This window comes from Pipistrellus kuhlii, unplaced genomic scaffold (assembly GCF_014108245.1).
Source record: "Pipistrellus kuhlii isolate mPipKuh1 unplaced genomic scaffold, mPipKuh1.p scaffold_m20_p_4, whole genome shotgun sequence".
NCBI classification, from domain to species: domain Eukaryota; kingdom Metazoa; phylum Chordata; class Mammalia; order Chiroptera; family Vespertilionidae; genus Pipistrellus; species Pipistrellus kuhlii.
In genome coordinates this window covers 25,772,745-25,800,112 of record NW_023425540.1, presented here as the reverse complement: position 1 = coordinate 25,800,112, position 27,368 = coordinate 25,772,745, and the positions used below count along the sequence as shown (strand labels likewise).

Here is a 27,368-nt window from a genome sequence, read left to right as displayed (position 1 = left end):
CCCTGTGTGCAGCTTGGTTGCAGGCTGATGGTCACTGCAGGGGTCTACTGGAGTCAGAAGCAGGACTCTGGTTCTATCTCTGGTTCTGCCATTGACCAGCTGTGTACTTAGGGGAATCATGTGGTGCTCTGGGCCACTGGAAAGTGGGCAATGACAGTACTTACCCCTCGATCGCCTGAGAAGTGGATAAGATAATACATACAAATCATCCCCCAGGCTTGGCTGAACATCAACTCATCAATGCCTGCTATCTCAGGGGCAAGAGGTAGTGAGGGTCCTGGTGATGGTGGGGGCTGGCTACATCAGTGAGCTGGAGAGGCCCAGCTCATGAAGCAGAAGGCGGGGAGGCCAGGCCTGGGCAGGTGAGGAACCTGTCACAGCAGTCTACCTCCAGGGTCTGGAGCTGGCACCAGGTCATGGTGGAGTCATCCATAGAAACTGGGGGCATGGGAGTGGCCACAGGCTTGCAGCACCGGCTAAGTTGAAACCACTGTAGGAGATACAGGTGGGCAAGGGACTTTCAGGGGAGGCTAGGGGAGAAGCTGAGCAGAGTGGCAACCTGGGGTCCAGGGAGCAGGTGAGAAAGGATGGTTTCCCCACAGGAAAATACAGAAGTGGGCAAGGCCAGGGGTCCTCACAGAGTGAAGGATGCAGGGGAGGGAACAGAGAGGGTGCTGAAGGAGGGGTCACCAGGGCAGGTGGACAGGCTGGGAGGAATGCAGAGGGAAGGAACGGTGTGCTGGCAGGCCTGTCCCTCACATAGAGGGCTGAAAGCAGGTGCCCAGGCCCAGAGCTCTGAGAGGCGGCTGGCACACTCCCCCATTGCCCAGGCATCCAGCGAAGGCTATGCCCCAGCCAAGGCCAAAGTTGTGGTGGGGTGGGGTGGGGGGTCAGAATGCATCCCACCCACAGCCCAGTGCTGGTCCTTTCCTGTCCTGGATTACTGTGGGGCAGAAAGAGGCTGGCGCTGGACCTTTGGGAAGGTCAGCTGGTCCATACCAGCCAGGCCAAGGCTGAGAGTTGGTCCTGTGGAGAGACACCTCTCCTCACCTGGGCCCCCTCTCCAAGGATTCTCCCCTATGGGCCTCCTGCCCTCTGAATCCCCTCCCCCCAAGTTTTCTCCCCTCACCCGCCACACAACCAGCCACAAAGATGCAGGTTGTGTTTCCCAAGTCCTGGGGCAGTGCTCCAGTGTCCTCTCTCTCCTGCGAAAGGAGGGTCTTTTGGCTTCTATAGGATTGGGGACCCCATGGCTTGATCAAGAGCTTTCCCCCAAAAGTCAGCACGGAACCGAAGTGTCCCTGCAGCCCCTGACCACTCTCCTAGGCGGCTTGTCTGGAGTCCTCGCTGCTGTCGGATGAGCGCCTTGCCCGCACGTACCCGAATGGGCACACGCCCCAGGAAGGCCCGGCCCAGACCAGGCTGCGCCGCCGGGCCTGGAGGTGGGTGGGGGTCGGGATCCGGGGGGCGGTGCGCTGCGGGCGGCGGCCGCGGGGGGCGCTGCAGGGGCCGCCGTTAAAGCCCGAGCGCGGGCGCGCGCGCTCAGAGGGAACCGGGCAGCTTCTGTCGCTGCTGTCGCCGCGCCCGCCCGCCCGCCCCATCGTCCCGGCTGCACGGGACTCCGGCACCCCACTCCCCCCACGACTTGGCGCGGAGGCCTGGCGCCGGGCCCATGCGACCCCTCCGCCCGCTCAGCCCTAGCGCCGGACCCCAGACCCGCACCTGAGCGCGCGCCCGGAGCGCGGGCGGGCGGGCGGCGGCCGGGGCTGGGGCGGCATGGGGAAATTTCAGTCCAAGCACGGTGAGGCTGGGGCCCGGGGCGGGAGGGCGGCGGGCGGGCTGCTGGCGGGCGGGCGCCGGCCACTCACTCGCCCTTCCCTCTCCCGCGCCCTCCCCCTGGCGCGCCGCAGCCGCCGCAGCCTGCAAGCGGAGAGAGAGCCCCGAAGGTGAGCGGGCCGGGTGGGGCGGCGACCCGGCCGGGACCCGGAGCCCGGAGCTCGACGTGCGTTCTGCCCCGGTGCCCTCGGATGGATGGATGGGGGTTGGGGGGGGGGGGGGGGAGGATCTTGCCGCGGGAACTCCGGGAGCGCGAAGGCCCCCACCCTATCCCAGCCCACCCCGGGCTCCGGCTCCCCATCTGGAGCCCTGCGCCCCAGGCCGCGCGGAAACAGGGAACGGGGTGGGCCCGCCGGCCGGCGGGGCATCGTTAAGGCGCAGCGCCCGCCCGCGGGGCTCACGGCGCATCTCCTTCCCTCCTCGGTGCCCGGTTCCCGCGCTTCCTCCGGCCGGGCCGCAGGGGACAGCTTCGTGGTGTCTGCGCACTCGAGTGGCCGCAAAGGCACCGTGGAGGCGGAGCGGCGCGGCGGCGGGGAGCACCGCGCGCGGGACAAGCAGGTAGGTGTGACGGGGTGGGGGTGGCGGTGGCGGTGGCGGTGGGGAGGGTCGGCCCGCGGGCCCCAGGGACGCCAGTGCTAGAGTTGTGCCCCCTCGCTGGGACCCAGATGTAGAAGGCGCAGGCTGAGATGTCCCTATGGCGGGAGTGTTGCCCGCTGGGCCAGAGAATCTGTCTGTCCCTCCCAGCCTCCCCAGGCCAGGCCAGTGGAGCTCCTGAGGATGAGCCTCTAACATCCCAGGCTGGAGGTTTGGCGGGGAGAGGGCATGGTTTGCTTCAGGATCCATCGCTTGCACAGCAAAGGTGGCCAGAGTTAGAGGCTTCCCATCTGCAGGGTGGGCGACCACTGGGCCTGCAGGGAGGCTCATGGGAAAGCCAGACTCCAGATGGACTTGGGGGAAGGGAGGGAGGGGGATCCCAGACTGCAGGTGCTGCCAGGGGCAATCAGAAGCAGAGAACTGCCTGAAGAGAGGGGTGGCACCAGAGGGGCCTGGGTAAACGTTCACATGTTTGCCAAGCAGGAGAAAGTGTGCGTTGGGTGGGCATCAGTGTGGCCTGGATCTGTGCAGATGGCCGGCCACACCAAATGGCTGAGCCCCCTACTGGCCCATGGCTTGCCCCTTGCCCCCACTCTCTTTCCTCTGCTCGGCGGAAGTCATGTCTGTTTTTGGAACGGCATTCTTCTGGCCAGTTGACAAATGAAAAGTTCTGAGTGTATTTGTAAACACTGCACCTCACCCTGGGAAGGGCCCAGATTGGCCCTGAAATCAAACCCACACGGGAGTTAGAGTTCCTGCTTTCTGGGAGCGAAGGTTTAACCCCACGCCCGTGGAGGTAGGAAGTACATCGTAAGGTACTTTTTGGGTAGGTCATCGGAACGTTGGATGGTAATGTAAAATGGGCTTGTGCTTCTTGGTAGTGAGGGATGAGGGTGCTGCCCCGGGAGCAGCCCGGGTCCATCTTTCTCCTCCGTGAGAAGTGGGGTGTTGGTAACAGGATGGTACCTCTTAGCTTGGTCCTCCGTGTGTAGCAGGTAAAGGGGGATGGGGGGAAGGGGGTAGGCGGGAAGCTGTGTGAGCGTTAGCTTCATGGTGAAGGGTTTAGGCTGGGCCTGGTTCCACCAGCTGTACTGCTTGGGGGCTTTGTCCTTGGGGACATGGTTCACTCAGTCCTCTGGGCGCTTGCTCTCATCTGTTCAGAAGGTGGTGACATAACGAGGTGGTTCCAGCAGCGGCAGGCAGTGCTTACCCTGAGCTGAGGGGCTCCCCGGCGTTGCTGTGAGATTGTGGAGCTAGGGCTGGACCCATCTTGTAGGCTGATGGACGCCACTCCAGGGACATTTTTTTTTTTTTTTTAAGATTGGTGTGCGAGTTGGCTTAGGTTGTTCTCTTTTCATTCTGCCCTCAGCTATGGTCTGAATAGTTGTGTTTCCCCAAAATTCATAGGTTGACATCCAACCCCCAAGGTAACGGTGTTAGGAGGTGAAGCAATAGGGAGGCCAATAGGTCATGAGGGAGGAGCCCTGATGGTGGGATCCCTGTTCTTCTGAGCGCCTCCAGAGAGAGGCCAGTCCGGTCTGCTGTGTGAGGACCCAGCAGCAGCAGGGTGCCGTCTGTGAATCAGAAGGCTGTCGGCAGACGCAGAGTCTGTGGCACCTTGATCTTGGACGTGCGGCCCCCAGCACCGTGAGAAATAAATGTCTGCTGTTTATAAGCCACCTCGTCTGTGGTCTTGGTTGTAGCAGCCCTAATTGACTAAGACACCTTCCTGTCATGAAAAATAAGGTCCTTTTAACAAAATCTCAGAATACAGGATGGCCCTTTAAATTGAATGCATTTTAGCTTTAAGACAACATTTGCCGCATTTGCCTTATTTCGTCATGGGGCCGGGAGCCCCTCCGCCGGGCATCAGCCGGGAGTTCAGATCTCCTGGACCAGGCCCACCTCGCCCGGCCACAGAAGCACAGGTATCCTCACCACTGCCGCCTCACTGCTCCCCTGCTTGCCAGACTTCCCTGGGCACCATGGGGTGGCTCTGGCCCAGGCTGAGTGTGACCCCTGCCTCACCACCCCTGTTCCTGGGTCTGCCCCTGGAAGTTGCTCAATCGGGGGATGTTTGGCTGTTGAGTCCTACAGATCTCTGGTTTCCAGCCCAGTGTCCTGAGCCCCTGTCTTTGTGTGGAGCCCAGAGCGCCACCCATCATCTCTGCCCTCCCAGGTGACGTCCTTGAGGAAGGCCAGCCTGGGCCAAGCAGCCACCCGGTGATTCTGACTAGGGCCAGTGAGGGGAGATGCTCCTCCTTGCCCTGAAGCTCGCCCTGTATGCTGCCCCAAGAACTGTGGCAAATGGCCTCATGGAAATCAAGTGCATCTAACTGTCGCCGAAATAAAGGCAACGAAGTTGGTTTTGTCCATTAATTGTTAATGGGTTATGCTGGCTCCTGGTATCTCTTAGTGCCCATCTCAAAAAAGTTCTTATAAGCACCAGCATTTTCTAGGTGCGCGCACTCCCTGCTTTACAGTCTAGAATAGTGTTGCTGTTGATTCTGAGAAATGCTGCAGACTGGTCCTGGCAGGACCTGTGTTGGTTCATTGCTGAGTGCCCCTGAAGGGCCAGAGCTGTGCCAGGGTGCTATTTCTAAAGGTGGATTCAGCCACGGAGCAGCGGGGCCATGGCTACGGGTGGGGCCAGCCACGGAGCAGCAGGGGTCACGGTGAGGCTCTGTGGAGACCCGGTGGTCACTGTCCTGGAATCGCCCTTTCCTGCACATAGCCGTTCACCCTCAGTCCGCTTTGCTCTAATTTCTCCAACGCACCCTGAGGCTGGCGGGGAAAGTTCAGAAGATAAGAATCGCTGCTAACAATTGAAATGTTGTTGATAAAACACTGACTTCCATTTGTTAAGCCTGAGAGAGGGGTGTTTTGGCAACTTTGGAGGTGGCATTTTAACTGAGACTTGAGACAGAAGTGCCTGAGTGGGGAGGCCCCTTGGGCCTGGCTGAGGCCTCCTGCCTGGTGGGACTCGCTGAGGTCTGCAAGGACGCAACTTCTCAGCCTCTGAGGTGTCAGGACAGGCCGCTGGGCAAGGCTCCGCCCGCACTGTCTTAGGTGGATCTACACACAGTTGCACACATGTGCACACAACAGTCTTGTGTGCACTGACATGTAGCACCTGTTCCTGACGGAGGCAGCCTTGCTGGGAGTCTAGAAGGCAAACCCTGAAACGCCACTGAGAGACTCACCTCTGGACAGGCCTCTGGCTTCCAGCAAACTCCACCTGCCCTCCCTGTGGTCTTGTCCACAGGTGACCTCTCACTGCTTTTGGAATCTGGGGACTCCACCCCCTGGCATGGTTTGATGCCGTCCACTTGGTTAGAGTTCCCAGGACATCCGAACCCCTTTGTCTCTGCAGCAGGCTGTCTCTGGGGCAGGGCTGCTCCTTCCCGCTCTCCTGGCAGCCCAGGAGCCAGCGCTCACCTGCCCACCTACTCAGCACGCCTCCCAGAGGACATGGCGGCAGCAGGATTCACACATGTCAGTTGAGATTCGTTGCGACGTTAATTCTGGCTTCTTGTCAAAATCCCTGGGAAATCCCCTTGGCTTCGCACGAAATCTGGACACCACCCCGTCTGCAGTCAACACAGAGCCATCAACACGTGTCCTGAGATGTGTGGGTGCCATGGAGCCCTGGGCTATCGGGCCACAGGCCTCCTGAAAGGAGCTTCCGCCTTCTGTGACCCATGCTCTGGGATACTAACCTCACGGAGTCCCAGCCTTTGCGGGGTGTCCGGGCCTCAGGGCTGGCAGCTCTTCACTGTCTTTTGGCACCCCCTGTGGGAACCTTGGATACAGGCAGCGTGTCCCTGCCCTCGGGCGTGGTCCTGCCGTGTGAGGAGGCCGGCACAAAGGTGTACAGAAGCCTGAAGGCTCAAGGGATGCGGGGGAGCTGACATCAAGTCCCAGAGGTCCAGGCCTTGTGAGCACCAGGGGCCTCTCCCCACGGTCAGCCACATCAGCCCCTCACCCTCCACTCATGCTTCTGAAATTGCAAATGGTCCCCCTGGACCCCATCTTCCCCGAGGATGAGCCAAGGGGTCCCAACTAATTCACATCTGAGAAGCCACCAGGCCACTTGGTGGGAAACACCTCCTGGAAAGGGGTGATGGGACCAACCTAAGGACCCTGAGGGAGCTCACTGCTCTGAGTGTGTTTCTGGAGGAAGTAGCTCAAGTTCGCCTCCTTTCCTCGCCTGGAAATGTGGACGGGTGCTGTCTGCAGGGGGAAAGGGAGCCACTGCGCTCAGCTTGCTGTCCCCCCTGTCAGTGGGGTTGCAGGAGGTGCTGGGGCCATCTGTGGGCAGGCAGCCAACAGCATCAGACACTCAGGAGAGACTGAGGACCGTAGGGACGGGCTGGGTGCCATGCACCTGTCTCTACCCAGCCAGGTGCCCATTGAAGGGCTCAGCTGCTAATGGGCAGTGTGTATGCCCACCTCTCATTAGCTCAGATGCGGGTACCCTCATGTTGTGTGTCAAGGACTCATGTCCACCAGCGAGGCTGAGCTCGGACCCTGGCCTTGGGGTTAGGCCAGCAGATCCTGGGGGTGGCCACAGCGGGGCTGCAGGCTGGCTGCAGAGCCTGTCCCCCATCCAGGTCAGTGGTCAGCAGCGGCACTTCCCCCGGGATGCTGGTCTTGAGAGAAGCTCCCTGGAAGCTATTGGAGATGCACCATGTGCTGCTGGCCTGCCCAGGAGGCATGGCACCTGCTCAGATGTGTTCTCACGGGGCAGCGGCTTTGGTACGCTGGTTTCCACAGGCAGACAAGGCCAGGCTCAGGGACCCAGTTCTGAGTGTGTGTGTGTGTGGGGGGGGGGGGGCCGCGGTTCACAGGCAGAGTGAAGGAGCCCGCAGACTGCAGATCTCTGTGATGGCTTCCTCAGGCACCAACAGCCCAATGGCTGCCACAGGAGCTGGAATTCCAGCGGCCCAAAGGGAAGAAGGAGCCTGAAGCCGCCCTGCCTCCTCAGGGAGGTGATTAGCCACCCAGAAAACACCACGCTGCATCCAGGTCACGCCTGTCACTTATTTCTACGCTTCTCTGTGCTAAGGCATTGGAATGATGTTGAGGGTGTTGGTTGATGAAGAGCTTACATCTCATCTTTCTTTTAAAAATCTGTGCATCTTTGCAGTCTTCCGAAATCAGAGCTCAGCCCCGGTAGCTATCTGGCCAAATCAAAAGGAGCGAGAGCACAGACCAAGACATGGCTTAAACTCCCGAGAATGAGTGTGGGCGTGGGAATTGGATGGCACTGCCCACCTGGCTAGCCCAACAGAGGTTGTCAAAGAAATTCTGCTCACAGATAACTGGGGACCCTGTGACATGGCCGTTTTAACATGTGGCAGGCTTGTCCCCCCAATGGCTTCCCTTATAGGACCGTTAGTGAGAGGTGGCCTGTGTGGTGACTCAGAGCCCAGACCTGGGCTCCAGGCCTGGGGCGGCTGCTCACCTTCATGTCTGTAGGTCACAGCTGGTCCTGTGTGCTTCTGCTTGGAGTCGTATGTGGAAAGGGGAAGTGACATGTGAAGAGTTGGGAAAGCAGCTGGCTCTGGCACTGCTGGGCAGGGGCAGTTTGGCATCCTTCGCCATGGGTGGGCTGTGAGGGCGGCCTGTGGGACAGCAGCCCACCTGTGGTCAGTAAAGCCCAATGTCAGGCTCCACTCACGGTTTTCTTGAGCTCTGACACCAGGTGCTCCCGGGCTGGGGGCATGAGGCTGCGAGGTTGCACCCAGAGGAGCACTGTACTACATGGGCAGGTGTACTGAGCAGGCACGGGGGACATGGTGTCCTGTGGCCCTGCCTCTTCTCTCCCCCAAAAAGGAAGCCTGTGCCAGTCTCCGAGCTGGCAGGGGCGTGGTCTGCGGAAGCAGTAGTTCAGGCCTGAGCTGGGAAGTTCATTGAACGGAGTTGTCCAATAGGCAGGATCTGAGGAGAGCCACTGGCTGAGTTGCTGTGAGGCATCGCCGGTGCTGCAGGTGTGCAGCGGAGCCTGGTGGACACCTGCCTCAGAAAGGGTCCGGGTTAGAAGGAAAGGCCTGTGCTGTCCCCGGAAGTTCTCAGGGCAGCCTGTAGGCAGGCCTGGCTGGTGCCCAGCGGGGACAGACCCCAGGGCTCGCCCACTGCAGTTGTGTCCCCTTCTCTTGTGAGGAGACCTGGGAGGAGTGCGGAGGGTCTGCTCTCCGCCTCATGGGGCACATCTCCTGGGCCCTGGTGCCCACCGGGCAAGGTGCTTTTCTGATGACTCCACACTGAGGAGTGAGGCGCTGACACAGCGTCACAGCAGACACCCACTGGTGTGAGAAGGAAGGTGCTCAGCCCTGCACAGGGATCGGGGAGGCTGGCGGCTGAGTGTGGGTTTCCTGGGGCAGCCGCACCAGCACCACCGACAGGAGTGTCTTAAGCAACAGGACTCTGGTCTCACTGTCCTGGAGGAGCCAGAAGTCTGAGATCAAGGTGGTTCCTCCTGGGTCTGTAGACCGTCCGCTCCCCAGATCCTCGTGCTCATCCCTCTGTGCGTCTTCCTCTTCATGCATGTTCTTTTTGTCAGGACACAGGCCATATGGGACCAGGATCCACCCTAATATTACTAATAACATCTGCAATGATCCTAACCCCAAATAAGGTCACATCCACAGGCATCCAGGGCGGGACTTCTACATATGGGGGGATGATCTACAATTCAGTCCCTCACAGACCACAAGGTTTCCTCAGCTCCCTTCTCCCCCCAGCTGCCCTCCCTGCACGGCACCCCGTGCTCTCCTCACTGCCTCTGCTGTGGCTGGGCTATCTGCTCTGATGATCAGAAGGAAGCAGTCGGTCCCAGCCGAGGGAGCCGGGGGATGCAGCCCACGCTCAGCCCGGGGTCCTGGGCACCTTTTATTTTCTGAACTGTGTCTTTTCACCGTACCTGACTCTGCATCCCCATCCTCAGCACCCTCTGTATGTCCTGAGCCCCCAAGTAGGTACCTAAGACTGGAGATGCTCTTATCTCTCCTGAGACGGCCCCTCCCCGCTGCTCACCTTCGTGTCAGGGGGCTTTCTTGGCTCTGCTGTCCTCTGACCTGGGACCTGTCATTTGGGAGAGCAGGACCAAGGGGTGTCTGGTCCCCAAGCAGGGAGGCTCCTACGGCCTCGTTCTCCAACCTGTCGCAGACAGTGCCCCCGGCATCAGGTGGCTGCCCGTGCCCAGCTTTGCAGAGTCTCTGGGCATCGCTGCCCTCTGTGAGCGTCCCCTGCTGCTACCCGTAGGTCCCCCGGAAGGGCTCCAGGGGAGGTGGGTCTGGGGAGGGGAGCTGTGAGCCACATTTTCTGTTTCCTGTTTCCAGAGCCAATTCCTGTAACTCCTTCGGGTTGTTTTGGTTGGAAGAAGGAAGGGTGGATATTTTTCTGTGGTTCAACTATCCCCACTTTAACTCTTATAAGAAAGTGTTTCCCTGTTCTCATCTGGAGAAGAAAATGTGTTGAGCACTCGTTTCCTTTCCCTGCAGCAGACACCCAGAGCCTCTGTGAGGGCAGGGCTGGGCTGGGGACTCGCACACAGACCACACCACTGCTCACCTGGTGGGGTGGGGCTGCCTGCCGGACACAGCTCGTGGTGAGGCAGAGGCCGGCCTCACCCCTGCCCCGCTCTTCTCAGGATGGGCTCTGATCTCCTCAGTCCCCTCCTCCTTTCTCTCCCTCTCTTCTTCCCCCTCCTCCTTCCTCCCTGTCTCCTCCTCCTCTCCTCCTCCTCCATTCCCTTAGCCTCCTTCTTATCTCCTCCTCCTCCTGCTGCTCCTCCTCCTTCTCTGCCTCTCCTCTTCTTTCTGTCTGGAAGCTCAGCAGACCCCGATGATCTGGGGCGTGTGGCCATCCTCCTGGCCTGGAGGGATACTTCTCTCAGATGCTGCTCCCTGAGAACAAGCATCCCCAGCCTGCGGGGTTACAGATGTCCACATATGTGTCCTATGCCCAAGAGGACTGGCCCACTGCCCCATAGGACCCCTGGATCCTCAGGAGAAGTATGGGGCTGACTCCACCCCAGTCCCACCTGTACTGTTTGGGTAGTTCTTCCTGAAGGAAGCCAGCCACGTGGTCTTGTCATGTGGTCATGGACCTCTGATGGTAGATCATTCAGGAATTATAGGACTTTGACAACCAATCCATATAAGCACATGCTGGGAAGGCCTTAGGGTTACATATTTTAAACAATGGAAACAGTAGCCCGAAGCTACCCATGTTGGTTTCCTGGAGCTGCCGTGACCAAGTCTCACAAACTGGATGACACCAACAGGCATGTATTCTCTCACCTTCCTAGAGGCCAGAAGTCTGAAACCAGGCTGCTGGCAGGGCTGTGCTCTCTGAAGGCTCTGGAGGAGGGTCCCTTCCTGTCTCTTCCAACATCTGGGGGCTCCGGGTGCCCCTGGGCTTCTGGCCGAATGGCTCCAGTCCCTGCCTTCGTTTTCATGGGGCCTCTTGCCTGCGTCTGTCCTCTCCTCTTGCAAGGACACTTGTAGTCATTGGATCAGGGCTGACCCTAAATCCAGCATAAGCTCATCTTAACGCATCACGTTGCAGATGCTTTCAAATACAGTCACGTTCTGTGGTTCTGGGTGGACGTGGGTCCTGGGGATACTGTTCAGCCCAGGACATGAGCCACGAAACCGTAGGGTCAGAGTGCCCGCAGCTTTCTGTTCTGTTTGGCACAAAAGGGACTTGGTAACAAATGCTCTCAGCAAAGCTCTTCTGCCCAGAGGGGAGTGGCCGTCACGTTAATGTTGCCGCCTGAAGTCCTTATTTTGAGGTCACCCTTTCAGCATCCACATTGAGCGACAGTTTAACACTGTTCCATTGTTAGCATGTGTTGATTTAAGGATGTATCCAGATTTGAGCTCTGTGCTCAGAAAAACTAGGTACGACACCACGAATGCGGTGTAATGACCTGCTCGTTTTCAGCCACGCGGAACTGGACCATGCTCTGCAGCTCCCCCTTCGGTCCCCGTCTGGGTCAGCTCTCTGACTCTTTGGTAGTCCAGCCTGGAAGGGAGGGTGGCCGGCAGGGCGGGCCCAGCTGTGCAGCCCAGCTCAGCCCCACATCTGGCCCCATTCGAAGAAGGAGTGAGGATGTGATTGTCTCTGCATCTGGAACAACATTTAATTAGCCTGGGGCCAGTTTAAGCACACTGACTTATCTAGCTTGAGAAGAAACACTTGACAGGGGCTACGGGTCACTCCTTGTGTGCCCCGCCAGCACAGCCAGGTTAGGGAGCTTGAGAGGGGGTGGTGAAGGATTGAGAAAAGACAGACAAGAGAAGAAAGCTGGGTCTGGGTGGGACGCTGTCCTCTCTGATGGAGAGCTAGTGACAGTACCACGGCCTGACAGCCGAGTCTTTATTTTACGGCCAGATTCCACGAGGCAAAGTAAGGGCGTGGTTGCAACATTCTGGGGAAGGGAGGGAGGGGAGCAGTTTGAATCTACTCAATTACTTGCACCTGAGCAAGCTTTGTTTACTTGCTGCACCTCCGGCAGCCTGTATCACTTATGGGACCACAGGTTCGGATCATAAGGTCAAGCTTATAACCACAGCCTTTGGCTATAATTGCACTGGGACTTACACGTGGCTTTGTCATGGGAGGATTGTGCCCTCTCATTAGTCCCAGGCTTGAACTGGTCCAAACTCTGTAGCCGCTCTCCATGCCATGCACAGCAGGGTCCCCAAATGTCAAGGAGACTTTCCGCCTCGCAATTTCCCTCCTCATAGTGCAGGTGAGGTAAGAGGAAGCTGCCTGCATCCCGTGAGAATAAGGCAGAACACGACACAACTGGCCAGCCCCTCCATCGCAGCAGAGTGGTCCCTCATCCTCTGTCTGTCACACCCAGGTCCCATTCCTCAGGAAACCCGCCAACTTGGTCTCTCATAATTAGCCGTTTCCACCTCCTCCCCCTCCCGCTGTGTCCCCTTTCCATCACCCTCTCCTCTAACCAGACCTCGGCTTCTCCCCTCCACCTCTGTGAGCCAAGTGGGTGTTTGGAACATAATACTGGCCAATACCAGCACCTCCTCAGAGTGAAAGCCCAGGAGGTTGGCACCCTGAGCTCACCCTGTGTCTTGGCCCTGAGCCTCCTCAGAGAGGGCCTACTCTGCTGGGGCCTCCTTGCTGGTCCTGCCCCAGGGCCTTTGCACATGCTGCCCCTCTGTCTAGAGGCCTGCCCCCTGCAGCTCTGCTTGCTGCCTCTTGTGTTCTGGTGTCTGCTTACATGTCCCTCTCCAGAGGCCTTTTGGGATCCCCACCTGGCACCTTCCACCACCTCCCCTCTCATTTCTCTTCATAGTGCTAGGCTGGTACCTGCAGACCTGGTGATCAGCTGCTCTCTAGAGACACTGAGGGGCCTTCAAAGGCTCAGTTCTGTCCACTTCCTCCAACTAGATGCCAGGCAAAAGTGCCGCAATGCCTGGAGCTTGGAGTCTCTCTCCTTAAATAGGAGGGATAGCCACTGTTTAATTTTCTACCCAGGTGAGCGCGACCCCACCCACAAACTGGATGTCTCAACAGCGTAACCGTCATCCATTTGGGCGGAGCACACCATGCAGTCCTGGAAACAAAACAGCAAAATGCAGTGTTGGCTTTGGTCTGGACTGCCTCTCAGGGAGCTGCCAGCTTTTCTGGGGTGAACGCCTCTCGGAGCTGAGCTGAGCATCTCTCTGGGCTGAGAGTCTCTCTGGGCTGAGCATCTCCCTGGGCTGAGAGCCTCTCTGGGCTGAGCATCTCTCTGGGCTGAGAGCCTCTCTGGGCTGAGCATCTCTCTGGGCTGAGCATCTCTCTGGGCTGAGAGCCTCTCTAGGCTGAGCATCTCTCTGGGCTGAGCATCTCTCTGGGCTGAGAGTCTCTCTGAGCTGAGCATCTCTCTGGCTGACTGCCTCGCTGGGCTGAGCTCCTTGCTGGGGTGCCCTCCATTGAGAAGCCAGAGTGTAAAGGTCTCCAGGCCTTGCAGGGACACCATCGGCCTCACCCTGAACTACACCCACTGCAGCCTGTGAGCGCCTCACCCACTTTCATGTTGATGGATACGTGGCAGGCACCGCTGGCAGCCTTTTCGTGCCAGAACGAAACAAATTGGGTCTGTTCGGTCCTGTTCCTTGCGCCAGCTGGAATTTTGCTCACAATGAGGGCCAGCCCGAGGGGAAGGACTTCCTTTTGTTCTGCAGTGTCTCCCAAGGAAATGGTAATAAGTTTTGAGCTCCGAAATCAGAGAAGCAAACAAAATACAAAAACAAAACCCAAAACAACAACAATAACAAAACCTGGCATATTTTTTAAAATATATTTTTATTTATTTCAGAGAGTTAGAAACATCAACGATGAGAAAGAATCATTGTTTGGCTGCCTCCTGTACACCTCCTCCACTGGGACTCAAGCCCGAAACCTGAGCATGCGCCCTTGGCTGGAATTGAACCTAGGACGCTTCAGTCCACAGGCCGGCGCTCTATCCACTGGACCAAACTGGCTAGGGCAAAACCTGGCATGTTTTAATAGAAGAATTCAAGCGGGATTATTTTAACACACTCCTGGCAGTGCCTGGGTGGGCTGGCGTTGGAGTGCTGCAGAGCCCTCGTGGGCCAGGGCTGCAGCTCATTACAGTGGGAGCCCCTCTGCCACCAGTGCTGGCTACCACGAGGCTGTGGCCGTGGTCCTGGGCAGTTTGTCGGCTGTGGCAGGACCCTCCCGAGCTGCGTCCTGCCTGTGGCCCTGTGTGTCTCAGGTCTCCAGTGGACAACCCTCTGAGACACAGCCTCTCGTATAAGCTTAGGAACGAGGCCCAGGTTTGTCTTCTGAAGGGAAAAAAAACCTACCTGGTCCTCGGCTCAAGAAGGACCTCCCTGCAGGTGGTGCACCAATCCTGATGGCCTTTGGCTCATCCTTCCTTCTTGTCCGGGAATCTGGATGATCCAACGCGCCATGGTTAGCGTCCAGGTCTCTCGGCATCTTCCCCCCACTCCCATCCCCACCGCATCCCCGGAAGCTCTGGGCCTACCAGGCGTTCCTGGCATGCCTTGGGTGACACCCACAGACCTTCACTCAGGAGTGTGATGCCGTCACAGCCCTTGGCACAGTTATTAGTTACCCCTTACAACAGTCATTTCCCCTTTCCCAGAGGGGAAACCAAGGCACAGTGGGGTGAGGCCAGTTGCCCAAGGTACACTGCATGGAGTGGTGCAGCCAGAACCCCAACCCAGGCAGACCCCCACGCCTGTGCTCGGACCAGCAGGCTTCCGTGCCCGTGGCAGGCACTGTGCGGCTCACAGGATGTGGGGGATCCAGACGGGCAAGTGTCAGAACATGGGCCCCGGTGCCTGGAGAGCTAAAGCAAGGGCGCAGGGGAAGCTAGTGGGGGTGGAGGCTTCGGCAGTGACGTGGCATTGACGAAAGCTCTGACGGAAGTGGGAATGGCCATCCCTACATCTCCAGGTTTGGGGGTGCAGGGTGTCGGTGGGACAGGGAGGAGAAAGGGGGTGACGATAACCACGGCCTACACCCCATCGCCGCCTCCCAGAAGCGGCTACACTAACCGCCCGCCTGGTTGCCTCCCAGGCTCGTCGGCAGCTCTGGGAAGCGGACACTTTGTCTGTGACAGTGTTGCCTGCTAGCAGGAGGGCCAGGCGGCCCTTGGGCCCCTCACCCGCCGAGTCCGCGTTCTCCCGCTTCCCAGGCCCCGCCTTCCCAGCTGTGATAAAAGGGCTGGAGCCAAGAAGGGGGACCGCCACTGATTTGTTTAAAGTGGTTTAGGTTTTCCTTTCAAACAAAACTGCCTTTAGCCCTTGGAGAATGTGGTGCTGTGGCTATTCCATGAGGTTCCTCCCCAGGCCTGAGGTGTATTTTGAGCAGAGACCAGCCCTGCTTTCTACAGGAAAGCAGCGGTGATGAGTCAGCCACATCTGTGGTCCGTGTGTGGAGGTGGAGACTCTGGCCCCCGTGTCCCTAAGGGAAAGGCGGCAGGCTGGCAGCCGCCAACACAAAGACCCCGGCTAGAGCGTGGTAACGGTCCTACGCTTCCTGCCTGTGATCAGGAGGACCTGCACCAGCCCGGCTCAGGCTCGGGCCCTCCACTGGGGCTGTCCGGTGCCACCCAGTGTCCTGTGGGAGTGGCCGGGGAGCACAGGGTGGCACCGGCCTTCTGGCTGCGCTGAGGGAGCTGCCTGGCAGGTCCTGGGCCTGGTATCCAGGGAGCCCTCTCCTTGATTCCCCTTCTTTTGGGGCTTGTCATGGACAGAACAAGGCCCTGATGGAGAAGGAATGTATGTGCTCATCCTCTGATGCAAGGACGGAGGGTCAGCAGGCAGGGGCAGTGGACACTGGCCACATCAGTCATGGCTTGTCTGGGGGGCTCAGAGCCTTGACAGGCAAGCATTGGGTCAAAGGCTGGCTGCCCGAGTGGCTAGACAATGGGTCCTTGGCTGGCCGGCCAGCTTCCCACATCACGGTGCCAGAAGGTCTTCATCCCAGGAACCCTGCCCCAGGGGTCTTTCCTGCTCTGTGGTTTGGGAACGACCACAGAAGCGCTGCACGGGGGAGAGAGGGGAGGGTGTCCTGCACTTGTGGCCCTCCCTCCTCTCCCCCCAATTTCCCAAACGGCGCAGCACCCTGGGCCTGGCTTCAGGACAAGATTGTCGCTTTGCACACGTGTGTGCAGGTTTCCTCCAAACACTCCATCTTTCACTTGTGGGGTCTCCGCTAAATTCCTCTGAGGCTGGATTTGTGCTGGCGGCTGTAAAAGCAGCTTAGGTTTTGTCTCTGCTCCTTTAAGATCCCGTGGCCACCGCTGCCAGATACCAGAGCTGAGGGAGGGGTGCGCCTGCCTCCGGCCTGGGCCTCCTTCCTTTGATCTCGGGAGCCTCGGCCAACAACAACAGAGCCGGGCTGGGGTTATTACGTCGCCTGCGTGTGCAGGGTGTGTTTCCACATGACGTGACAGAGGTGCTTTCTGCAGGAGAAAACACGCTCGTTGCTTTTCTCCGGAGCAGCTCAGCCCGGGGGTGGGTCCCGAGAGCAGCCCTCCCACATGTCCAGTCTGTCCCTCTCTGCTGGGGGCACGGACGTGCACGGGTCGGGAACGCACGGCGCCTTCTGACTTACAGACTTTAAACGTACACTGTTCCCTCCCAGCTTGGAAAATAAGCTTCCTTCGAAATAGGAAGCATGAGGCTTTAATACTAATGAAAGAAAACGAACCGTCCAGCGGGCTTTCCCATGGAAAAATCCATGGGATTCTTGGTTGGGGGAAGACTGATTCTGCATTTGAAACCCGGGGGCACGGCCCTCGCCTGAATGGGGGTGGCTGAGGGTGCGGAGCGGGTCAGGCTTTGGAGCCATGGGTCTTACTTTTATTGTGTGTGTGTTGTGACCTGCAGCCAGTGTGCTGGGGGGGGGGGGGGGGGGGGGACAGCAGCTCCATTTGTAAGATCGATCACCCTGGGTTTTCCTTTTTTTGTGAAACTGCATCGTTAGCTCTGAAGACAAAAACAGTAGCAGCACAGCCAGGGGAGAAAATGAGGTTGGCTGAGGGGCTGCAAAGTGACTTTAGCATTTAGCGTTGAACGGAAAGCAGCATCCCAGGTGCTGAGGATGGGAATCCCCGGACATGGGGGCATATGTCATGGTCACATCTCAGTTATTGAGGGTGAAAAGACTGCGTGTGTGTCATGCGTTCATGCTGTATCTATATGGTGTGTATTACACGCGTCTGTTTTTATATGTATTCATAGACTAGATATACACACGTGTGTGTATGCTCACACATTTAGTGTCTGTGCTGAACGTGTCATCCCCTGCCTGAGGAAGCCTGCTCACCCTCAGCCGCCAGGATGCCATGGAGACTCTGGGAGGACGTGGGGTCAGGTCTGCTTCTAGTGACAAGCCTGGGGCTTGGGGCCAGGACTGCTTCTCCTCTGAATCATGTGGGTTAATGTAGGGAGCATGCGTCATCTCCAAGAGTGGGAGAAAGAGAATCCTGGCCACCACGTTGTTGAACACGGCTCCTCGCTGACCCTCTGCCGATGACGATGTTGCCCCTGCATGTGATTGTGGGACATCACTCCTGCAGCAGGTGGCCTGGGTCTCCCTCCTGTCCCCCTTCACACCGACACACTGCGGGCTGGCATGGGTTGGATTCCTGGCGGATATGTCGTTGGTGGACACTCCTGTCCCCAGTGTGTCATCGTCATCCTTACCACAAGCATCCATGTGGGGTGGGGTGGGGGGGCTGGGGAGCCCCTCCAGGGTCAGGCTGCTTTTGGGTAGATGAGTACCAACAGGTAAGTCTCCACAGGCCAGGGTAAGCAGGGTGTGAAATACATTTTGTGTCTTCTTTATCTTGATTCAAATTTTAAATTGATTTCAGAGAGGAAGGGAGTGAGAGAAATAGAAACATCAATGATGAGAGAGTATCATTGATCGGCTGCCTCCTGCACGCCCCCTACTGGGATCGAGCCCGCAATCTGAGCATGTGCCCTTGACCGGAATCAAACCTGGGACCCTTCAGTCCACAGGCTGATGCTCTAGCCACTGATCCAAACCAGCTGGGGCCATTTTGTGTCTTCTTAAGATGAGCAGAGTTGTGAGAGGCTGGGACAGGGATGAGAAGAAGCCAGAGAGCGACCTCATACAGGGTGCAAGTTACCACTCTCATGTGAGGAGTCGCATATGTTTATTTTAGGAGGCCCTTTGATCCCAAATGACTGGGTTTCTACATGCAAATTCCAAATTTGGTTATTACAAAGGCTGATTAAATCGTCCTAACCCAGAAGTACCGACGGGCAAAACCCAGGAACGCCCCTGCCGGATCCCGAAGCTCTGTTTCAAGTTTGAAAAGAAAGAAACAAGAACCATCTGCAGCTCATTGGGAAGCCTGTTTGCAGGGCCCCCTGCCCGCGAACGCTCGGTTTCATCATCCCTAATCTTTCGCTTTAAAATCAGGAGTTCAGAATAGCAGCCACACCAGCCCCCCGAGCGGGACCCCGCGCGGGCCCCAGCCGCACATGTGTCGGAATTATTAAGCCCATAAAACTACATTGTCACATCTGAAACTGGTTAGCCGTTGAAACCGAGACTTCCACTTCAAAGCCGCCGTGGTGTTTCCAGACAGACGCTGGCGGATCACCTTGAAGTCAAATTCCATCCACTGGCAACCGGCAGAAAGCCGCGCTGCCCCCTCGCTGAGCCTTCCTCACAAAAGGCGAGCTCTGAGCGCAGCCCCCTCCCAAGCCCCTCGGGGTGGCTGGGCTCCCGCTCTGCCCTCGGCCTGCCGGCGGCCGGAACCCGCCTGCACGCCTGGCCCTGGCGAGGGGGTGCTTTTACGTAAACAGCCGTGGAAGCAGCTGCTCCCCTCCACCTTCCAGACAACCCTGTGACCTGGAGTGTAGGCCCCGCAATCCCAAACGTTCACCCAGTACGGAAGGCCATCCCGTCCTGAGGGACCCACCGCGTCACCATCAGCGAGCGGGCATCCAGTGACTGTCCTCCTAAGAACAGTGAATTCTGGGAAAATGCTGCCAACAGGCCTGCTCAGTGTGCCTCCTCCCGTCACCCCTAGAGGAGCCCCTCTCTGCCTCCATTTTCTCTCTGTCCCCCACCCCCAACCCTCACACACACCACCACCACCACCACCACCTCTTTCTCACCTGCTTGGACTCTGGTCTGCACAAAGCCCCCTCCTGCATCCCCACTGCACCTGGAGAGGAGACTCGCCTAGACTTTGGAACGCGCCAGAACCCTGAGGAGTAGCCCTGACCTCAGGTTCAGGAGGGCAGTGCTTCCAGACGTCCAGATGTGCGGGGGCTTTTGGTTGTGGGCCATCCGGGGCTGTGAGCTGCACCGAGGGGGTCACCAGAGTCTGTTTTAATGGAAAAGAACAGCTCCAGAGCAACTCCTGTGTGTGTATGAAGGAGAGGGGTGGGGGTGGCCCAGGTGCCAGCCCCACTCTCCTGCCAGTCATGCTGGATTCTCATCACCGATATCCCGGACCCTTTCACAGAAGGGGGACCTGCCCCCGGGACTCCGCACACAGCTGGCTTTCTGGACAGAGCAAACATTCGCCCCTGGGGAACACCACGTTCTCAGGAATGCAAGCCAGAGAGGCCTCTGGAGTCTGCAAGGAATCTAACTTGGAGAAGCAAACGTGTTTCCTTCGGTGGTGTGTGCATCCCACTGCTCGCTCAGCTCAGGGACTGTGTGTTCCCGGCCCCCAGCGTTGGTACCGGCCTGTTTAGGTCAGAAGCTCCGGTGTCAGAGCTGTGGCGTTACCTCCTTTGTCCTCCTAGCACACCTCTCCCTGTGGGGTGCAGGTCCCACAGTAGGGGGCTGTGGACGCGCCTGGCACACGTGGGCACCTGGAGAGCCCCACTCCCTCCTCGCAATCCCTTCCTTGCTTCGTGGAAAGGAAACGGAGGCCCAAGTGATTAGGCGGCGGATTCAGGATTTTCAGCCAATAGCAACAGGGCGGAGACCAGGCCCAGCTTCGGGGCTGAACACTGGCCCCAGAGACCTTGTCCTCCTGGGGACCTGCAGCTGGGACCGGATGTGGAAGAGGGTCTCTGCCAATGTGACCTTCCTCCTGGTGCGGTACCTGTATCTTTGTAAGAGGGAGGCAGTGGGAGGTTCCACACAAAAGACACACAGAGAGGCATGTGACTGCGGAGAAGTCGGAGAGATGCGTCCACCAGCCCAGGAACACCTGGGGCCACAGGCGCTGGAAGAGACAGGAAGGATCCCATCCTCCCCCGTCCCCCCAGCCTCCTGAGAGCCCTGCACGGTGAAAGGGGTAATGATCCAAGGTCACAGCCACCCAACATGGACATACAGAAGAAGGACCTGGGGTTCCTAAAGCATTGGGGTGCGTGGGGCTGAGATCCTGTCCCCAGTGGCCAGCAGATGCTGGAGAACGAATGGACAGGGTGCCAGGGCCGCTGGGGGAGGGAGAGGATGGCGGGGGGTGGGGGGAGGGAGGAGAGGATGCCTGAGGAGATCAGCAGGTCAGCAGTGCTGGGTGGGCGGTGCCGCAGAGGCCTTGCTGGCTTGATAAGGGAGCCCAGGGATGGGGTTCTGGGGTGGGGGGTGGGGGGTGCAGAAACAGGGCTCTGTCAGCCAGGGAGCAGTGAGGATGGTGCTGAGGGCCTCTATGGAAACCCAGCCAGGCAGAAGGGCGTCAGGTTGGGACGAGAGGGGAGTTAGGGACTTTTATGGGCATGAGGCTGGGACTCCTTTGGGTGTGGCAAAGGGAGTGAGAGCAGAAATTGATGCTTTAGAAGGGGGCGTGCTCAGATCCGGGAAGGCAGGTGGGGGCATCCCAGGAACCGTAGGGCTGGCCCCGTCCTGGGCAGGGTGATGTGGGAGGTGGGCACTTGCTGGACTTTAGGAGACGGGGTATCTGCCTGTGCCCCTGCCTCACTGAGGGTCCCAATTATCTGGGAGTCAGCTGCCAACAAGGTCACCCCAGCGGGGAGGGGCTGCACATCTGGCCAGCATCCCTGTGGTAGGTTTACCCTTTGCAATTAAAGCGTTGGCCCTTCTGTTGAGCCAGAGCAGCACAGATTAAAAACCAGGATGAATTTGAAACCGCCAGTCAGAAGGACAAGAATTGTTACTTTCCTCCCAGATGTTTTTTTATCCCCTTATTTGAGCCTCTCTATCTCAGAGGTAGTTGCTGCTTTAGCTCATGGATCAACTCTGTAGATTCTAGCGTTGGGATATATGTGGATAAATGTGTTTTCCAAAGGCACTGCAGGGCACTGGTCACAGGCTGGCTGCTGTTGTGTCGTTATCGTGGCTTTGGGAGTGCTACCGGGGTCGCTCCCACGGCCCTCGCGATACCTGGCTGCGTGCCCACTGGAGTTGCACCAGCTCTTCTGGGTTCCAACACTTCTGGATGCCGGTCTGGGGGCTTTGCCCTTCCTTCCTTCCTTCCTTCCTTCCTTCCTTCCTTCCTTCCTTCCTTCCTTCCTTCCTCCCTTCATCCCTTCCTCTCTTCCTCTCTTCCTCCCTTCCTCCCTTTTAAAGATAATATTTTCTTTTTTAAAAAAAGTATTTTTATTGATTTCATAGAGGAAGGGAGAGGGAGAGAGAAATAGAAACATTAATGATGAAAGAGAATCATTGATTGGCTGACTCCTGCATTCCCCCAATGGGGATTGAGCCCGAAACTTGGGCATGTGCCCTGACCGGGGGTCGAACCGTGATCTGGCTCTTAGGTGGACACTCATCCACTGAGCCACTCTGGCTGAGCCTGGAGAGTTTCTAATGGAACCAATGACACCGTGGGATGTGCGTGTGTTTTGCTTAAAAATCTGAGGCTTCATGGGCGTACCCAGCTTGGTTCCTCTGCAGTGACACCCCAGGAGGCTGGTGTCTGTGACCTGCCCCGGGCCACATGGTCACACACTCCCTGTTCTCCCTGCAGGAGCTTCACAGTGGGGACCCCAAGGAGGGACCTTTCCGGGAGGACCAGTGTCCTCTAGAGGGTAAGTTCTGCTCCCCAAACCCCACAGACTCTACCCTGTACCCTGGGCATATGCCTGAGACCTGCCCTCAGGACACCTGGACAAGCTGAGGCCCAGATGGCATAGGCTCGCCCACTCCCTGCTCCTTAATGTCCCCACCAAACCCAGACCAACACAGAGCAGCCTCCGCCCCACCTGGATCTCTGAAGCCACTGCTGGCTGGGTGGGCAGAGCCAGGACACACCTGACCATGGCTATGCCAGGCCAGGGCTGAGGGCACACCTGACCATGGCTACCCCAGGGGAGGGCTGCGCTGCCCTCTGCACAGATCCCCTGATGCCTCCTTGTTCTGGAAGGATGGGCTCTCAGCTCAGGCCCGTCTGGGAAGGAGCACAGGCTCCCAGCCGCACCCTTTGGCAACCCCGTGCTGAGTCACCTCCCTGGGTGGGATGGGTGGGGTGGGGACGGCTCTCCCTCACTCCTTCTTCTACCTCCAGTGGCACTGCCCCCGGAGAAGGCCGAGGGTCGAGAGGGTCAGCTCTTCAGTGCAGATGATGCTGAGAGAGGTCTGCGAGGCCTGGGCAAGAAGCGCCTGAACATCGACGTAGGTCTTGGCTCTGCCTCCGGGTGCAAAAGGGTCCGCGCTGGACTCGGCGCTCATGGGCCCTAAAACAGGGCCTTGCCTGGGCAGTCTGCCTGAGGTTCCACCGGTGGAGGAGCTACAGCGAAGCTTGCCTGTGCTTCCAGCATCTGCCAGCTCTGGGAAAGGGGGTGGGGGTGGGCAAGGAAGGTGTGGCCACAAATCCAGCTCAAACTGGCTGATGTGGCATCAAATAATCTGGGGGGGGGGGGGACTTCCCGGTGTGGCGCCAGCACCCCAGGATGGCCGGAGGTCCGCCATTGGCCTTCCAAGGCAGAAGTTCCTGGGCGCAATGGAAGGACGCCTGCTTTCCTGAGAGGTGGAGGGAGGCTAAGGTCCCAGGGCAGAGTGACGACCCCACCCGCCTCTGACCCCTTGTGCCCTGCAGGCGCTCCAGTGCGACGTCTCGGTGGAGGAGGACAACCGCCAGGAGTGGACCTTCACGCTCTATGGCTTCGACAACAGCGGGAAGGCCACCAGGGAGGTGATGCACCTGTGTCTTCGGAAGACGGTCCCCCGGGCGGGGAGCCGGCAGCAGACGGATGCCAGGGCCCTGGTCTGGGTGATGAGGAGACAGGCAGAGCCCTCTAGGGTGGGAGGAGAGGCGGGACCTTCCCCGGCTGTGGGGGCAGTGTGCCCCAGGCAGCCGCTGGAGCCTCAGGAGCCGCGTGGCCCAGGCTGTCAGCGCTGTTTCCAGCAGAGCCTGTGTCTGAACCCCCCTGAGGCACAGTGGGCTGGCAGCTCCCGGGCAAGGTGGCGAGGGTCCCGGAATGCCCTCCGCACTCACCTCGGCTGGCCTGTGTGTCCAGGATGGGCAGAGTGCCCCTGGGAAGGAAGCAGGCACATGGGACAACAGAAATAAGTGTCTTTGGGTTAAAGAGCAAAACGTAGGTAGTTATCTGAAGGCTAAGTCCTTCGAACATAGAAATTCAGTGTGAAATTTAAAAGGTCCGAGAGATGCAATTTCAACAATAGCAAGGCTTCTTACCCTGGAGGTTTGGTGCGGCCATACGGGGCTAAAGTCGGGGTGAGAAAGGCTGCTCGGTGAGTCGTCCTGAGATGGGGCTGTATGGGTGCAGTGACTCAGGCAGGCAGCCTGGAGGCGGTAGCGGGTGGCGGTTCCCCGGCCCCGTCTGCCTGTCCGTGACGCCAGTGCCATCCTCAGGACATGTCCAGCCTGATGCACACCATCTACGAGGTCGTCGACGCCTCCGTCAACCACTCCTCCGGCAGCAGTAAGACCCTCCGTGTGAAGCTGACCGTCAGCCCCGAGCCCTCCGGCAAAAGGAGGGAGGGTCTCCCCGCCAGCCAGGGTGAGGGGCTGGGCCCCTGCTCCGATGCCCTGAAGACCCTGCTTTAGCTGGCAGCCCACCCCTCCCTGCAGACCCTCCTCCACCCAGCCCTTACCCCCCACACACCAGCCCATGGGAGTCATGTTAGTTGTGTCTACTGTTCAGCACCCCATTTCCCCTCCTCTCCCCAGTGGGACAAACGCTCTGGTTTCCTGAACATGGAAAGCAGGGCCTTAGCACCTCGCAGGGGCTCAGAAATGTTTGCTTAGTAAATAGAGGAAGGAAGGAAGGAAGAAAGGAGGGAACAAATGTATGAGTGAATTCACTCTTTCAGACCGGGAACCCAGTCGCTGCAGGACGGAGGGCGAGGTCTTGGAGGACCCCAGGGTGGCTGACAGGAGGCTGTCTGCTCACATCAGGTGAGGGGCTGGGGTCTGGCTCTGCCCTCCAGGTGTGCCCTCCTCACGGGGAGCAGCCCGCCCACACCCCTGCTTCCTGCAGGCCTCAGGGATGAGCACCTGGGTGTAGAGGAGCACTGGGTGCAGGACCCCGTTGGGGTGAGGGTGCCGTTTTGTGGCCCGGGGCTCGGGCTGGAGCTGAGCAAACCCAGTGTCTGTCCGAGGGCTGGGTGAGGCTTGAAGGGTAGGTCAGCCGAGGGACCCTCAGTCCGGCCACGCTGACATAGAGGTCTCAGAGCAGAGGCCCCATCTCTGCCTCGGGGACCAGCAGACGGGAGTTCCCGCAGGTTCCCCAAGGCAATCTGCAGCAGTGATCCTGGGGTCGTGGCAGGATCCCGGGCCAGTTGCTCTCCCGGACACCCATCCTTTCCGATGCCTCTCTCTGGGCGGCGGGTGCTGGTCAGAGTCCACTGCCCGGGACCATCCCCTTCAGCGCCCCCTTCATCTCCGAGGAAGATGAATGTGTGAAGGTCAGGCCCCTTCTGCCCTGTGCCCCACGCAGGAGGCCCAATGCTGACCCCCACCCCTGCCCTGTGAGGGGGCTGTACTGCGTGGACGAGAACACCGAGCGGAGAAACCACTACCTGGACCTGGCCGGGATCGAGAACTACACGTCTAAGTTCGGGCCTGGTAGGTCCTGGGTGGGACCTGGGTGAGAGGCCTCCTTTAGCAGCCTGCGCCCTGGCCTGGGGGTTCGAGGGCTCCTGCCACACTGTGCTGCAGTATTTCATCCAGGCGTGTATGTGTGTGTGTGTGGGGGGGTACCTGGTCCAAGGTGAGGTGCCAGGCCCTGCATAGGGTCTAATGGTCTGTGTCCCCTGTGTGCAGGGTCCCCGCCAGCACAGGCCAAGCAGGAGCACCAGGGCAAGGCCGCACACCCCCCGAGCAGGTCCCGCTCCCAGGAGTCTGATGCACACACAGGTCACAACCGCCGGTCCCAGGTGCTGGCTGACCACGTCCTGCTGGCCGGCGACCCCGCTGCCCGGGCCCTGGACCTGCAGCCCCGGCTGAAGGGGCAGGAGAAGCAGTTCCTCAAGTCCCCCAAGGGCTCGGGCAGGCCGCCTGGGGTGCCCGGTGGGGGCGTGCCCCTTGGGGGCATGCCAGGCGGGGGCAAGCCCGGGAGGGCTTTCAGCTACCACCCACCAGCTGCCTTGCCCCAGGCCCCCCAGGACGGTCACCACCTCCCGCAGCCCCCGCCGCAGCCCCCGCCGCCGCAGCCCTACAGCCACAAGCGGTACCGGCAGAAGGGCAGGGAGGGCCACTCGCCCCTCAAGGCCGCGGCGCTGGGCCAGCCCATGGTGATGGAGCACGAGGTGGTGCGGGACCTGCCGCCCGTGCTGCTGGGGGAGGGCTACCCGGTGCCCGTGGTTCAGCGCCACGAGCACCACCACCACCACGAACACCACCACCACCACCATTACCACCACCACCACCCGTCCTAGCGTGCACGCCCGCCCCGGCGCCCCCGGCCAGGAGCCCGGCTGCAGGCCTCCCGTGGGCAGCGGAGGTGGCACCTGTGGACACGCGTGGAGCAGGCCCTGGGCGCTCCCTCCGCGCGCCTTCCCTCCGCGCTCCTGACGGGTGTCGTGTTGGGATGGGTACGTTCGATGCCACTGATGCTCCCGTTATGAAGTGATTCTGTGTAACCCATAAAACCACATGTACGCGTAGAAAAGCACATTGTATCTTTCATTTACGATCCCAGAAGGAGCCCTCGTGGCGCAGGAGGGACTCTGCTCAGCTGGCTCGGTGTTGGTCTCCTGGTGCCTCATGCGCTGGGGGCCTTGGACCGAGGCCTGCAGGGTGGTGGGGCTGTGCTGCCCCGTAGCCGGGAGTGAACGTGGTTGGTGTAATTATTCGTTCTGAAGGCCAAGGGAGGCGGTTTGGGGGAGCCGCTGTTCCTCCGTGCGCTGGGTCCCCGCACGGAGTGCAGATCACACAGAAGACTGGCGGCCACAAGGCGGGTGGAAGCGCTCCTCACGATGGTCAGGAAATTCTGGAGGGGAGGCTCTGAGAGCAGAGAGGGGGTCCAGATGGGGCTGGCACCAGCATCTCTCAGCAGACAGCAGGGTGGGGGCAGGTGGTGGGTCCCACCTGAAACACCTTCGCAGGTTGGAGGCGGGACGCTTGTTGTCCGGGCTCAGGTAAACTTGTAGAGCTCATCAAGCCTCCACGATGCCCACCTGGGAGGAAACGGGGTGCTCCCGCTGGGAGGGTGAGGGATAGGGGCGGTGATGGTGTCCGAGGGCCGTGGAACCTTGGCTGGCAGCGTCCCCCTGTGGCAGGACCCTGCTGCCCCGTCTTCCGTCTGAGACGAGCAAGTGACTTTGAGAGTCTGTGCAGGTGAACTTGTATTCTTCGTGGAACAGTGTCTAAGAATCAAGCTAATTGGTGATTGACTTGTAATTGTGTTCCCTCCCCCCTCAGGCATAATAAAAATATGTGCATTTTGTAATACGTCATCCCCTGTTTCAAAGTGAGCTTTGTTAATAGATATGGTCAGTCCACCTGCACCAGCCTTTGGGGGCTGATGCTGCATGGAGAGCGTGTCTGTCTCTGTTCAGACATTTGCAGAAGGGAAATTAATGCACAACTCCAGATGTATGGGTAATGTTTCCCCCTACTTTACTGCTCTAAAAAACAAACAAACAAAACAAAAAAAACCCAAAACCTAAGTCCCAAGTTGGGTTTATGATAACAGGACACTTCAGACCACTATCGGGCTGGGAGGACCGCGCTGTCCATGGAGACACGGCTCTCGGTGCTGAGAATCTAGAGGAGCCGACCATTTGCCATCTCCTCCCTTTTGCCTTCACGTTCCTGATCATAGCCATTGTAAAGCCCCTAGGGATTTCAGAGTAACTAATGTCTGTCTATTGAGGCCACTTGAGTAGGGAAAACTGAGGGGTTCTCAGGATCTTTCGAGGCCAGAACACTGGAATCTCAGTTTTCCAGGTGTTTCAGATCCTCAGACCCAGGCTGTTACTGGCTGCCCAGTGCGGAGCGCCCTCTCCTGGCGAGACGCCTGCACTTGAATCTGCAGTGACACCCACACCCCTGG

The 27,368-nt window shown here is 59.0% G+C and overlaps 1 protein-coding gene across 3 annotated transcripts; it reads left to right on the top strand.

Moving 5' to 3' along the window:
• The first annotated feature begins 1,528 nt into the window (after positions 1–1,528).
• NKD2 (NKD inhibitor of WNT signaling pathway 2) lies at positions 1,529–26,769 on the top strand. 3 transcript variants are annotated; one of them, XM_036410500.2, is made up of 10 exons: positions 1,529–1,801; positions 1,911–1,946; positions 2,297–2,394; positions 21,878–21,938; positions 22,415–22,521; positions 22,946–23,041; positions 23,723–23,792; positions 24,184–24,268; positions 24,810–24,937; positions 25,136–26,769. In XM_036410500.2, exons 1-10 carry the CDS (start codon positions 1,777–1,779, stop codon positions 25,747–25,749), a joined length of 1,320 nt encoding a protein of 439 aa, XP_036266393.1. In that variant the 5' UTR covers positions 1,529–1,776; the 3' UTR covers positions 25,750–26,769. The 3 variants fall into 3 exon arrangements, with proteins under 3 accessions (XP_036266393.1, XP_036266391.1, XP_036266392.1); XM_036410498.2 differs by having other exon boundaries at positions 23,723–23,870; XM_036410499.2 differs by lacking the exon at positions 1,911–1,946 and having other exon boundaries at positions 23,723–23,870.
• The last annotated feature ends 599 nt before the right edge of the window (positions 26,770–27,368 follow it).